General features: G+C 42.1%; 1 protein-coding gene across 2 annotated transcripts in view; it reads left to right on the top strand.

Moving 5' to 3' along the window:
* The window catches only part of micu2 (mitochondrial calcium uptake 2), a 515,235-nt gene that overhangs the window by 350,869 nt on the left and 150,245 nt on the right, over positions 1 to 14,121 (top strand). For both annotated transcript variants that reach the window (XM_041199666.1, XM_041199667.1), the window contains one exon: positions 11,113 to 11,144. In XM_041199666.1, coding sequence (XP_041055600.1) covers positions 11,113 to 11,144 — 32 coding nt within the window. The remainder of the gene's footprint in view (positions 1 to 11,112; positions 11,145 to 14,121) is intronic.

Consider the following 14,121-nt stretch of genomic DNA (forward strand, 5'->3'; position numbering starts at 1 on the left):
AGGCTTGTAGGAACCCTCTTTGGAGCTCTGAAGAAGGTAATTAGATTAAGCAAATGGACCAATAAGCGTTTCTTTAACCCTGCAATCTGGCTTTAACAGCCAGCTGAGCTATTTCCTAAACTGTCAGCATCTCGCCAAGGTCAACCAGATGAGTGCAGAGCAAGGAGAACTTCTTCAGTGAAACTGATAGGCAGGGAAGCCTTTCAATAATGAAACTGAAGAGCTACAGCCATGGCTAGGCAAAAGGCTGCCGTTCACACCACTTCCTTTCAGAGAGCGTGCTTTCAGTGCAAGACAGATGATTTGCCAACTTCTTTGAAGTCTCTTCACTTGTCTTTCACTTCACTCACCTTCACCTAGACTTGCTGGTGCCAGCCTTCACCACTACATGGAAGCAGTTTATGCAGCTCTACCTTGTACCTCTAATGAAGTGCAAGAGGAAAGCACTGACAGCAGCAGGAGAAGCAGCAGCTGCACCAGCTGCCCTCTCCTCAACCACATGCCACGTCGCATGACAGAGGGGAAGAACACAGAGATCCCATTCAGCATGGTCTGAAGGCAGAGGATCAGCTTTCCCAACACATTTGAACACTTGTGCCTCAGGGAATTCAGGTTTTAATAGTAGATCGCTGCAGACATCTGCAAATAAGGAGAAATTCCTTCACTCAAAGGGTTGTGAATCTTTGGAATTCCCTATTCCAGAGAGTTATGGATGCTCAATGGGTATATTCAAGACAGAGGTCGATTGATTTCTGGGTACTAAGGAAATTAAGGGAACGGGGGATAATTTGAGAATGTGGAGTCAAGGTAGAAGATCATCTATGATCTTATTGAATGGCGGATCAGGCTTGAAATGCCAAATAGTCTATACTTGCTCTGATTCTTACGTTCCTATGTACTGATGGCTTCACACCAAATGATGACCAGCCCAGGTGATATTATGCCCTGGTCTATGGAGAGCTATGGTCTGTAGAGTTCCACTTACCTCTGAAGAGCCAATTAACTCACTGCTTGTGTTAAAATTACCAAAGATAAAGTTGAAGCTTCCACGCAGTTCTAACAGATACCAGAGAACTTTTCAACGCTTGCTTTGCATTAGTTGCAGGTCCATTGCCACCAGTAAGAAGCCAGATATTCAGGAAAGGTAGGAAAGTAAAGAATAGGGGTGGGGGAGGGGTGGTTAAGGAGAGCTGGAGGGAAAGGAAACCCCAGGGTGGGGGTTGTTGGTGGCGGGGGGGGGGGGGGGGGGGGGGGCGGTGCGGTGGAGGTGGCAGGAGTGTAGGGAGTGGGGGTTAGGCTCAAGCTGAAGGAACAAAAAAGGTACAATTACATTGCCCTGTACATTTTATAGGCCACCAACTAGAGAGCAAGATGTAGAGGAACAAGTTTGCAAACAGTATGTTTCCAGTCAGTGGTCAAGGAAGCTCTGCTAGAACTTGTTCTTGAGAATGAGGTGAGTCAGCTGTGAGTAGGAGAATCTTAAGGGAACACTGATCATGGCATTGTAAGATTTAGGTTGGCTATAGAAAAGGACAGAGAACAATCCAGAGTCAGAATACTTAACTGAGGGAAAGCTAACTTCAAAGGGGTACAAATAAAACAAATAAATTGCAATCAAAGTCGGCAGGCAAAACTAACTGAACGATGCTGAGTTTAAAGAAGAGAGAGTTTGAATACAGTCAAGGTATCTTTCCACGGACGAGAAAGGTAGATGTTACAATCCTAGCTGATAATACTGGACAAGTCAGATCCCAAAGTGAAACCTGGCTTGATAGATCCTAACATTTTTTAGAAACTGTGGAGGTAAGTTACTGAACAAATTCACAGGAATTTGCTGATAAACTTTTAACCCAAAGAATAAAACATTTATTAAACAAGAAAAATTAAATATATTACACCAGACAAAAAGGTTGGAGAGATCTCAACAAAAACACAAGAAAATGAAGCAAATATTCATTATTCCTTCGCCCCGGCTTTTTTTATAGACACATACGAATTCAGAAAGATAAAACAATTTACCATATCTATCTTATACTCTGATATTCAGGATAAATATGCGGTACATGTGTATCAACTGGCAAACTGTGGTCAGACACACCACACTCCAAAGTAAATGACAGATTTGACCAAAGTAGATTCTACGGATTTCTCAATAACCCACCCTGACACTTGTTACACCGTGAGCCAACTGGTCTCACTGAAAATCTGTCTTTCTCAGGAGGGTTTCCAATCTCCAGATTCGAAGAATTTGCCTCAGAATTCTCTCCAAAAGTCACTCCCACTCAGACAGCTTCAACATGAATCCACCTCTAGGGTTTCAGTTTCACCTCCCGAGATTCCTTTCCCCTGGATCTGTGAGTACACTCAAGCTTCACCTTCACCACTCAAGCACAATTTCAGATCTTCGGCTATGCCAAGCAGAACACCACCACTCCAAAAGGGTATCTTTGCCCTTAAGGCCTGCAGCATGGAGTCACCAACCTGTGGCTGCCATCCCGGATCTTCAGGGCTTCTCTCAAGCTAGCTTCACTTAAATTCTGCTCCTCACAGTTCTCTTTGTAACTCGGAGCCTTTTTCTCAGCATTCTCTACTCAGTGGGATCTGATGCCTGTTCCCTGCCTTTGACCCTGCCTGGGACTTTCTCCTCTGACCTCTTTCTGTCCCACTCTTTGGTTTGGGACCTTCTCCCTGTCCCTCTCCCCATGTCCTGCTCCCTGGGACGACACCTCTGCAATGGTGTTCCTCTTCAGGTCACCTGACCTGCAGGTTCACGCTGTTTCACTTTTCTTGTTCTTCTGTGAGGGCACGTAGAGCCAGCTCCAAGCCTGAAGATGTAAAATACGGCAACTGTGCGTGTGCGGCCCTTTCACAGCCAGCACATCTACTGAAGTCCTGAAGCCTGCTGAGAACTGTAGACTGATGACTGTTATAGCAGGAGAGTGGGAAGGGACATGAAATATTAGTCAGGATGATACCATCTGTCCCACGTGGTGTGGTAACACTGTAAAAGTAGCTCATCAATTCTTTGTTGTTAGTGTTGTAGACAGCAAAGCCTAGAAAATCTGTAAATTGCTTTTTGATATTTATTAAAAATGGGTCATAATGTTTGCAATGTAGGAAACTGCCTTTAAATAATTTACAGTGTCAATATCTGAGCTCTTACATGATGGAGAAGTTGTGAAAGTGTTTCAACCAATTTGTTTCAACAAAAGAAATTAAAAGATGAGGAAAATTGCAATTATGAAATGGTGTTCTGTTGGAAACTAAAATAAGTACAAAATAGAAAACTTACTTGAATCCACAAAGTGGAAACCACTTTATTGGAAAAGTATAAAATAGTGATTTTTTTTGCAGATGAATATCATGCTTAATGATATCTTTGTTGCTCTGGTAAGGGCCATATGCTATTTATTACAAGTAAGAGTGCATCATAAATCATGGCAAGTAACAGGCCATAACTTGATTGTGGATAATTCCGTTATAGTAAAGTCAAGCTTTCATAATATCAACATAATAGGTTTGCCTGGACAGTGCTGGCAGCAATTCTGTCATGCTTAAGTTCTGCTGAAAGACGCATTTGGCGTGCAAGTGACAGCACCATTGCGCCATTCGTACAGGGGAGCACATTAATTCTTTTTTTGTGAAGAATTTGAAGAATGTTAATTATTTTTAATAGGTTTGCAGGGAAGCAGTTCAAAAATGAAAAGTAATTAATTTATTGGTGGAAAGGGAAACCTTACTGATTGCTAACTATTGTAAAGGAGAATGGAATACCACATATCTAAATCATTTGGATATATTTCTGTAACAAAAGTAGTAGATTTGATGAATAGGGTCTAAAGCAGGTAATATTTATCCTAAGTGCTTAAACCCCTGACAAAGGCTTGACTGAGGGAAAAAAGTACAGTAAGTTACCATCCATGTTTAGTACAACAGTGCAATAAGTTGTCATCTGTGCTCAGTACAACAGAGAGCAGATGTTAATTCAGAATTTCTTACGTTAAAATTCATACTTTTTTTATTCATTTATGGGATGTGGGCCTTGCTGGCTAGGCCGGCATGTATTGCCCATCCCTAGTTGCCCTTGAGAAGGTGGTGGTGAGCTGCCTTCTTGAACCACTGCAGTCCATATGGTGTAGGTACACCCACAGTGCTGTTGGGGAGGGAGTTCCAGGATTTTGACCCAGCGACAGTGAAGGAAAGGTGATATAGTGCCAAGTCAGCATGGTTAACAGGATGATAAACATATTGCTTAATAATACCATAACATGTGACTTTACATCTGCAGTCAGTAGACCAGCCCCAGTAGTAGTTTTCATCTTCTGGTGCTTTATGTCTATATCATGAATTGATGAAATACAGAATGGGAGTTTAAGCGGTAATGCTTGTCCCTTTCAAATAAATAAAGCTGCAAGGAGGTTGAATACTACTAAGCAGTAAATATGTTATGATGAATCAATTTTTAATATTTTGAAGATTATTTCATAATTAAACCAGTTGAGCAGGTTACATAGTCAACGTGGGAAAGTTTGGTGTTTACATTCCTTACCCCTTTCATTTGGTTGTGTTTGGTCCAATAATCTGGCAGAAATATCTGGATAGCTCTAATGATTACTGGCAAGGTATTGTTTAGAGTTGGAATGATGGAGCTGCAGGCAAAATTAAGAAGCTAGTTGATCATAATCATTGTGGTTTTGTGAATAATGGGCTTGTTTTCAGCTTGCATCGTATAATTCTATTGTTCCTTCTAGACACCTCTCCTCCCTACATCTTCGCTGTGTGGAGATCAAGGCACAAAACCTGACTTTGACTTATTCTTTTCAACTGTGGAGCTCCTTAGCTCTTTCAGACTTTGCTTTAACCGACGATCTGCAGACTTATAAAACCCAAATTTGCCATCACCACTTCCTAATGTAGCTTATACTCTTTTCAGCTATGGTGATATTTTGCTTTATGGGTCGTGACTTTTCACCATGATTTCTCAATTAGAGCTCTTACTTGACAGGCTTTGTACTACAACATCACTATTGTAAAAAAAAGAAAGACGAACATTTATATAGCGCTTTTCACAACCACCAGATGTCTCAAAGCACTTTACAGACAACTAAATACTTTTCTTTGAAATGTATTCACTGTTGTAATGTAGGACAAAAACAGAATTACCTGGAAAATCTCAGCAGGTCTGGCAGCATCGACGGAGAAGAAAAGAGTTGACGTTTCGAGTCCTCATGACCCATCAACAGAACTGATTTTTCTTTACAATGAGAGGGGTGAAATATAAGCTGGTTTAAGGTGTCGGTGGGGGAGAAGTGGAGGGGGGGTGTTGTTGTAGAGACAAGCAAGCAGTGATAGGAGCAGATCATCAAAAGATGTCACAGACAAAGGAACAAAAGAACACAGAGGTGTTGAAGTTGGTGATATTATCTAAACGAATGTGCTAATTAAGAATGGATGGTAGGGCACTCAAGGTATAGCTCTAGTGGGGGTGGGGGGGCATAAAAGATTTAAAAATAATGGAAATAGGTGGGGAAAAAAATCTATATAAATTATTGGAAAAAAAAAACAAAAGGAAGGGGGAAGAAACAGAACAGGGGTGGGGATGGAGGAGGGAGCTCAAGACCTAAAGTTGTTGAATTCAATATTCAGTCCGGAAGGCTGTGAAGTGCCTAGTCGGAAGATGAGGTGCTGTTTTTCCAGTTTGCGTTGGGCTTCACTGGAACAATGCAGCAGGCCAAGGACAGACATTGAGCAAGAGAGCAGGGTGGAGTGTTAAAATGGCAAGCGACAGAGAGGTTTGGGTCATTCTTGCGGACAGACCGCAGGTGTTCTGCAAAGCGGTCGCCCAGTTTACGTTTGGTCTCTCCAATGTAGAGGAGACCGCATTGGGAGCAACGAATACAGTAGACTAAGTTGGGGGAAATGCAAGTGAAATGCTGCTTCACTTGAAAGGAGTGTTTGGGCCCTTGGACAGTGAGGAGAGAGGAAGTGAAGGGGCAGGTGTTACATCTTTTGTGTGGGCATGGGGAGATGCCATAGGTGGGGGTTGTGGAGTAGGGGGTGATGGAGGAGTGGACCAGGGTGTCCCGGAGGGAACGATCCCTACGGAATGCCGACAGGGGGGGGTGAAGGGAAGATGTGTTTGGTGGTGGCATCATGCTGGAGTTGGCGGAAATGGCAGAGGATGATCCCTTGAATGCGGAGGCTGGTGGGGTGATAATTGAGGACAAGGGGGACCCTATCATGTTTCTGGGAGGGAGGTGAAGGCGTGAGAGCGGATGCGTGGGAGATGGGCCGGACACAGTTGAGGGCCCTGTCAATGACCGTGGGTGGAAAACATCGGTTAAGGAAGAAGGAGGAACTGTTTTTGAAGGTAGCATCATCAGAACAGATGCGACAGAGGCGAAGGAACTGAGGGAATGGGATGGAGTCCTTACAGGAAGTGGGGTGTGAGGAGCTGTTGTCGAGGTAGCTGTGGGAGTCGGTAGGCTTGTAATGGATATTGGTGGACAGTCTATCACCAGAGATTGAGACAGAGAGGTCAAGGAAGGGAAGGGAAGTGTCAGAGATGGACCACGTGAAAATGGAGGGGTGGAGATTGGAAGCAAAATTAATAAATTTTTCCAAGTCCCGACGAGAGCATGAAGCAGCACTGAAGTAATCATCGATGTACTGGAGAAAGAGTTGTGGAAGGGGGCCGGAGTAGAACTGGAACAAGGAATGTTCCACATACCCCATAAAGAGACAGGCATAGCTGGGGCCCATGCGGGTACCCAATAGCCACACCTTTTATTTGGAGGAAGTGAGAGGAGTTGAAGGAGAAATTGTTCAGCGTGAGAACAAGTTCAGCCAGACGGAGGAGAGTAGTGGTGGATGGGGATTGTTCGGGCCTCTGTTCGAGGAAGAAGCTAAGGGCCCTCAGACCACCCTGGTGGGGGATGGAGGTGTAGAGGGATTGGACGTCCATGGTGAAGAGGAAGCGGTTGGGGCCAGGGAACTGGAAATTGTTGATGTGACCTAAGGTGTCAGAGGAATCACGGATGTAGGTGGGAAGGGACTGGACAAGAGGAGAGAGAAGGAAGTCAAGATAACGAGAAATGACTTCCGTGGGGCAGGAGCAAGCTGACACGATCAGTCTACCGGGACAGTTCTGTTTGTGGATTTTTGGTAGGAGGTAGAAGCGGGCCGTCCCAGGTTGAGCGACTATCAGGTTGGAAGCTGTGGGAGGAAGATCCCCAGAGGAGATGAGGTCAGTGACGGTCCTGGAAACAGTGGTTTGAACTTATATAGATTTTTCTTTTCCCACCTATTTCCATTATTTTTAAATCTTTTATGGCCCCCCACCCCCACTAGAGCTATACCTTGAGTGCCCTACCATCCATTCTTAATTAGCACATTCGTTTAGATAATATCACCAACTTCAACACCTCTGTGTTCTTTTGTTCCTTTGTCTGTGACATCTTTGATGATCTGCTCCTATCACTGCTTGCTTGTCCCTACAACAACACCCCCCCCACCTTAAACCAGCTTATATTTCACCCCTCTCATTGTAAAGAAAAATCAGTTCTGTTGAAGGGTCATGAGGACTCGAAACGTCAACTCTTTTCTTCTCCGCCAATGCTGCCAGACCTGCTGAGTTTTTCCAGGTAATTCTGTTTTTGTTTTGGATTTCCAGCATCCGCAGTTTTTTGTTTTTATCTCTGTGTTGTAGGAAATGTGGCAGCTAATTTGTGATCAGCAAACAAAGGGAGGTCTTGTGGTGCAGTGGCTAATGTCCCTGCCTCTGGGCTAGAAACTCCGATTTGAGTCCCACTCCATGACTTGATGGCAATGGAAGGTGCGTCCATAACATAGCCAAACAGATTGATTATCAACCTGCAAATTTTTCCAAAGCTGTGGCAGGCACTAAAAATGGAAGAGACTCCTGGTCAGCCATGCTTGATGTGGAGTGGCACCCATCAAGCTTTAGCCTCTGACTTCAGGCTAGCAATCTGTTCCAGGCAAAACAAACTACGGAAAACAGACGTAAGCATGTGCTTCATCTGCCTCATGCGTCACCAGCAGGCAGCCTTCTAAGTCTAAGCCTAAACTCCCACAAACAGCGATGTGATAATGACAGGATAATCCATTTTGTGATGTTGTTAGATAAATATTGGTCAGGATGCCGGGGATAACTCCCATGCTCTTATAGTACCACAGGATCTTTTACATCTACCCAAGCAAGCAGATGGGCCACGGTTTAATGTCTCATCCAAAAGATGACACCTCCAACAGTGCAGTGCTCCCCCAATACTGCACTGGAGTGTTCATCTTGATTTTTGTGCTCAAGACTTAAAGTGGGATGAACCGAGAACCTTATGATTTAGAAATAAGTGTGCTACCAATTAATCCACACCAGACACAGTGTCCTTCTTTGGTAACTATGTTATTGTGCCTTGGAAAACACTGAAAGCTTGCCATAAAGACAGCAAGGTGAAATATGAAACCATTATTCTTGGGCTATTAGCAAAAATGAAATGAAATTCAAGATTGATGAAACCATTAGTCTTTAAACTACTTTGCTATATAGAAATGATTCTTTTTATGTTTTATTTCTTCTCATCCTCTTTTCCCCTTCCTTAAGTCTTCATTGCATCCTGCCTTGCTTAGTGGTGAGGACAGCTAATCATTGGCAAATGTATGAACAGGGCCAGAAGAGACATTACATTCCATAGACAAAATTCATGTATCCTGCATTGTTGTGTTGGTCCCACTGTTTATATTTTTAACAACACATGAGGGTGCATTCATAAAAGGCTGAGGATTGTTACATTTGCATAACATTAAAAAAATTCTGTGTTGGATGATTAAGCCTACTGAATATTCAGTTTAATGGAGCACCAACAATGTCATACCCAGAATGATCACCAACTTGCCTCAGCTCTACTGCAAGAAAATTGTGTAGCCTGCAATATTTTGTATTAACTGATAAACTGATGAAGATCTGTCGCATTACTGCAGTTGCAGAAACTAGAAACAAATTCGATTGTTTCCAGATAATTTGTCTAAATCTAGACATGTTGTTTTCTTGATGCTTGTAATAGGTCCTTAAACATGGAAAGCTTGATCTAAACTTCTCAAATTAAAAGCCTTTCATTGTTGGGAACTAGAGATAGTTTGAGTAAACATATTTGTATTTGTGTGTGTGTGTGTTAGGAATAAGGTATATCTTTTAAGTTTAAGTTTAATTTGTATTTCTGTAATTAGTGTGTTAAGAAAGGGGGGGAACTTAAGTTTTGGTTTCAGTTTAAAAGATGCCTGCATTCTAATTAGGTTTTATGACTTTTGAAGGGATGTTAAAACAAACGCAAGGTAGAAAAAAACTGTGCTGTTGCCTAGCAACAGGGGCCCAGAGAGAGAGACCCACAGAGACAGAGAAAAAACAGAAAAGTAGTTTTTAGTTCAGTTGAAACCAGGAACCAGGGGGAGCTGGACAGAAGAAGGAACTACAGAAAGCAGATTTCCCATAAGAACAGGGGAGGGTCCCAGAAACCAGGGAATGGGACAAAAAAAGAAAGTCCCAAGAAGAACTTCTAGTCAAAGGAAGAACAGGAGTCTGAAAAAAGTCCTGTTAAGTGAAGTTAAGAGTGAGGAGCAGAGATACGCTCCAAGCTGAAAGGCAGAAAGCTGCAGGATGCAGACTTAAAGCAAAATAGGCTTACGAGAAGCCGAAGGTCTGTAACTCTATACTATGGGCATGTGAAGCAGTGGTGTTCTGTTGGCACAGCTGAGTATCTGAGAGACAATGCGTGGAAGACAAAGCTTGAATGCACATTGTGATCCAGGAGAGCTCAAAACTCTGGAGGTGAACCATCCTGGAAGGTTTCTCTTTCTCTAAAGCATAAACTGACATCCAGTCCTGGTCCCTCGTGCATGTGACCTTCTAATATCCAGCAACCAGTTGTATCTGAGAGTTCAAATCTGGCAGGATAGTAACATCATTGAATGTTAAGGGGAGGTAGTTAGATTCTTGTTGGAGCTGGCCATTGTCTGGCACTTGTGTGGTGTGCATGTTGCTTGCCACTTATCAGCCCAAGCCTGAATGTTGTGCAGGTCATGCAACATATGCACATGGACTGCTTCTATCTGAGAAGTTGTGAATGATACTGAACATTGTGAAATCATCAGGGAACAAATAGGAGCAGAACTAGGCTATTCGGCCCTTCACGCCTGCTCCACCATTGAGTACAATCATGGTTGATCTACCACAGCTCCACCTTCGCACACTTTTCTCATATTGTTGATTTACTTAGTGTCCAAAAATCTACCAATTGCTATCTTGACTATACTTAACTGAGCAACTTAATTCCTCTGGGGTTAGAGAAATCCAAAGGTCCACAACCCTTTAGGTGAAAAAATTTCTCCTTACTTGTGTCATAGGAGAGGATGAGGCCAGGTTGAATACTGTCTATGTCAGAGCGCCTATGTGCCAGGTCTTCAATGTGGCTCAATATATGGTTGATGAGGCACACATAGTTAGATCAGGCCTACCTCTCTAACAACAGCAACAATAATTTATTTATATAGCACCCTTAATGTAATAAAATGCTCCAAGATGCTTTACAAGAGCATTACAAAACAAAATATGATATCGAGCCACAAAAGGAAATATTAGATCAGAAGGCCAAAAGCCTCATCAAAGAGGTAGATGTTAAAGAATGTCATAAAAGAGAAAAGTGAGGTAGAGAGGCAGAGAAATATAGGTAGAGAATTCCAAAAGTAATGGGAGGGCTCGCCTTGGAGTTTAGACAGAGAAGAGAGCCTTCAGGGTTCACTCTCTTGTTTTGGAAGGCGAGGCCCCAACACCACTCCAGAATTTTCAGCTTTTCTATGCTGGCACCTTAGATGGACCCCTAGTGGAACAGGTACCTGCTATTATGGAATGCACTTAATGGTTTTACTGCACATTGTAACCAAAACAATTCTTCTCCTGAGGTAGTAGACTATACTGCTCACCGCTTTTTTTTTAGGACATCCTCTCAGTAGACTAACCATTACTTTGTAGTATATTCTCTTTATGCTATGTTTAAGTTTACACATTTAGCTAAACATGATTTCATTTTATGTCACCCCCAGGTAAGATGGAGAAAAAGAAATTAACAAAGCAGGTAAGTCGTACATACAGGTGACTGTATTCATGTTTTATTTATTATTGCCCCATCAAATAAATAAGATGCGTACTTTCACTACTTCAATCGCTACTTGACTCATTCCTGGATGAAGAGCTTATTTTATGATAAAAGGTTGAACAGATTAGGCCTATACCTCTTGGAGTTCAGAAGAATGGGAGGTGACCTTATTGAAACATATAAGATCTTGAGGGGACTGGATAGGGTGGATACTGGGAGGATGTTTCCACTTGTGGGGGAAATAGAACTCGAGGACATAGTTTAAGTTTTAGAGAAATTGTTCCCAATGCAGTAGGGTTGAGAACTGGAGGACACTCTAGGTCCTCTCAGAGGGTCATTAGACTGTGGAATTCTCTTTCCCAAAGGGTAATGAAGACCGGGTCTTTAAATTAATTCAAGATTGTGTTAGATGGATTTTTGTTAGACAAGGGAGTCGAGAGTCTGGTGGGGCAGATAAGAAAGTAGAGTTGAGACCACAACCAGATCAGCCATGATCTTATTGAATGGTGGAGCAGACTTGAAAGGCTGAATGGCCTACTCCTGCTCCTAAAATCTATGTACCAGAAAATTCTTTAAATTTGAGAAAATTTTACTGTAACCAGTGGCAGGTGGGGTTTTGATAAGTAATTGAATATAATTAATCAAACAGTTAAAAATTAAAATTGGCAAAATATTGAACTATTTTTTCTATGCCATTATATCATTTGGCCTGTCTGGAAATAATTCAAGGTCCTGCCTGCCACCTCAGGTGAACCTAAAATCCCATAGCATTATTGCAAAAAAAAACCAGAGGAGTTCTTTCTGGTCCCCTGGCAAATATTTATCCTTTCACTAATATCAATAAATAATAAATTGGGAGTTTGCTGTGAACAAATTGTCTGCCGCATTTCCTATATTTTAACATAAAAAGTATATCATTCATTGGAAAGCACTTGGACACCCTAAGATTGTGAAAGGTGCTATATAAATACAAGATATTTCTTTCTAACAGCTGGCATCATTGAAAAAGTGAAGCAGTGCAAACATTTAAGTAAATAATTTATTTTTCAAAAACTTTCAGTCCCTCTATTGTCGATTTAAATTTTGATTGGGAGGGTGGCCACATCCATGGACACTCTCAGCACTCTCTTTGATAGCTGATGCATTGGCAGTGTGGAACAGGATCAATACCTGATTGCTTTCCTTCCAGTAGAAGAGGCATGTCCCAAGTTCAGTTACTGTTAGCATTAAGTAATTTCTATTGGGTTCATTGTGGTGACACTTCTGTTAACTGCAGTTACACATATGTCAGTTGATATGCATCTGCATCAGAATAGACTAAGTATATAAAACCACCTAAAATTTATCAGACCCTTAATATGGCACAATCACAGATTGACTGATTATACTTGAGATCTTCTCCCAGCATGGGGAACCCACCACAGGGAAAGTACTTTGTGAGGACAGGTAGAGGAATTACTGGAATTTTTAAAAAGAACCATCGTAATTTGTGTTCATTGTTCATAGACCAGGCTGTCAGTGAAAAGCAGAAATCCATTCAGATGACGACTCCCATGCCCAATCAGTAAGACACAATAAGTCCCAACTTGGCAGCCTTTTTAATGGCACCACCTAGGGTTCTGAGCAACATACCTGAGAGCAGCCCATTGTTTAAGAGCACATAGCTACTCTGTATTTTATGAGAACCCTCAATTTAGTGTCTAACAGAGATCCCCACCCCATGTACAAGATATATGCAGCAGATTGTGCTCAGTTAGTCCCAGGTGTAACCTATTACTTAATTTTTCAGTAAAGTAAAATGAGTATACCTGTATTTTAATCTGTTAAATTATTAAACGTATCTTTAACCATGTTTGATTTGGTATCCTGATTCATCTGGAATTTTTATCTAAAATGGTTCCCAGTTTCATTTGAGTAAACAATTGCTGTCTGATCATTTGATCATTTCATCTGCCGCCACACCAATCAGAACTAGAACATAGAATCATAGAATGGTTACAGCATTGAAGGAGGTCTGTTGTGTCAGATCCAGCTCTCTGCAAGAGAAACACAGCTGGTGCCGCTCCCTTGCCCTTTCTCAATAGCCCTGCAATTTTTCTTTTTCTTCAGGTGCTTATCCAATTCCCTTTTGAAAGCCACAACTGAATCTGCCACCACCACACTCTCAGACAGTGCATTTCAGATCTAACCACTCACTGCACAAAATGTTTTATGTCATGTCACCATCGGTTCTTTTGCCTTTAAGCTTATATAAGTGTCCTCTAGTTCTCAACCCTTCTGCGATGGGAACAGTTTCTCTTTATTTACTTTGTCTAGACTCTTCATGATTTTGAACACATCTATCAAATCTCCTCTTGTTAAGATCCCCATAGAGACCGATAACTTTTAAAAAAGATGTTTGAATTCCTCATGACCGACTTAAAGAAATTGCACGACAATTACTGCAACAAACAAAAAGTAACGATAACTCAATATTACTTAGTAGGCAAATAGTACTGTAAACTACAGAAAGGATACCCCTCATTTAACTTTTTAACACGACTGAAAATCCACCTACTTACTGCTTGCTCTCCGCAGAGTTGCTGTTTTTACAGAAACCAATCCAAGTTCACTGCCAGTTTCCAACGGGTTTGCTTCTCTGTAATCCTCTGAGTCATAATGTTGAGTGACTGTCAGAAGGTGCTTTCCAGAGAAGTCCTTACCGACTTCCAGCAATAAGGTTGGCGATTCCTTCTCCACAGCTGCCAGGACAAATCTTCTGGAGTCTTTATATTGCCACAGGATGCTCCTCTTTGACCAGAGAACGTATTCCCTTCCACATTCTGCCTGGTAGTCCACAGAAAGGCAGCACGCTCCTCTCTCCTGACCTCATTGGCTACAGCCTTTTCTCTCTCTCAGAGATTCTCTCTCTCTCTTTCTTTCTGTCCAAAAAACCCTTAGACAGGAAGCCTGTCCA

This window comes from Carcharodon carcharias, chromosome 11 (assembly GCF_017639515.1).
Source record: "Carcharodon carcharias isolate sCarCar2 chromosome 11, sCarCar2.pri, whole genome shotgun sequence".
NCBI classification, from domain to species: Eukaryota; Metazoa; Chordata; class Chondrichthyes; order Lamniformes; family Lamnidae; genus Carcharodon; species Carcharodon carcharias.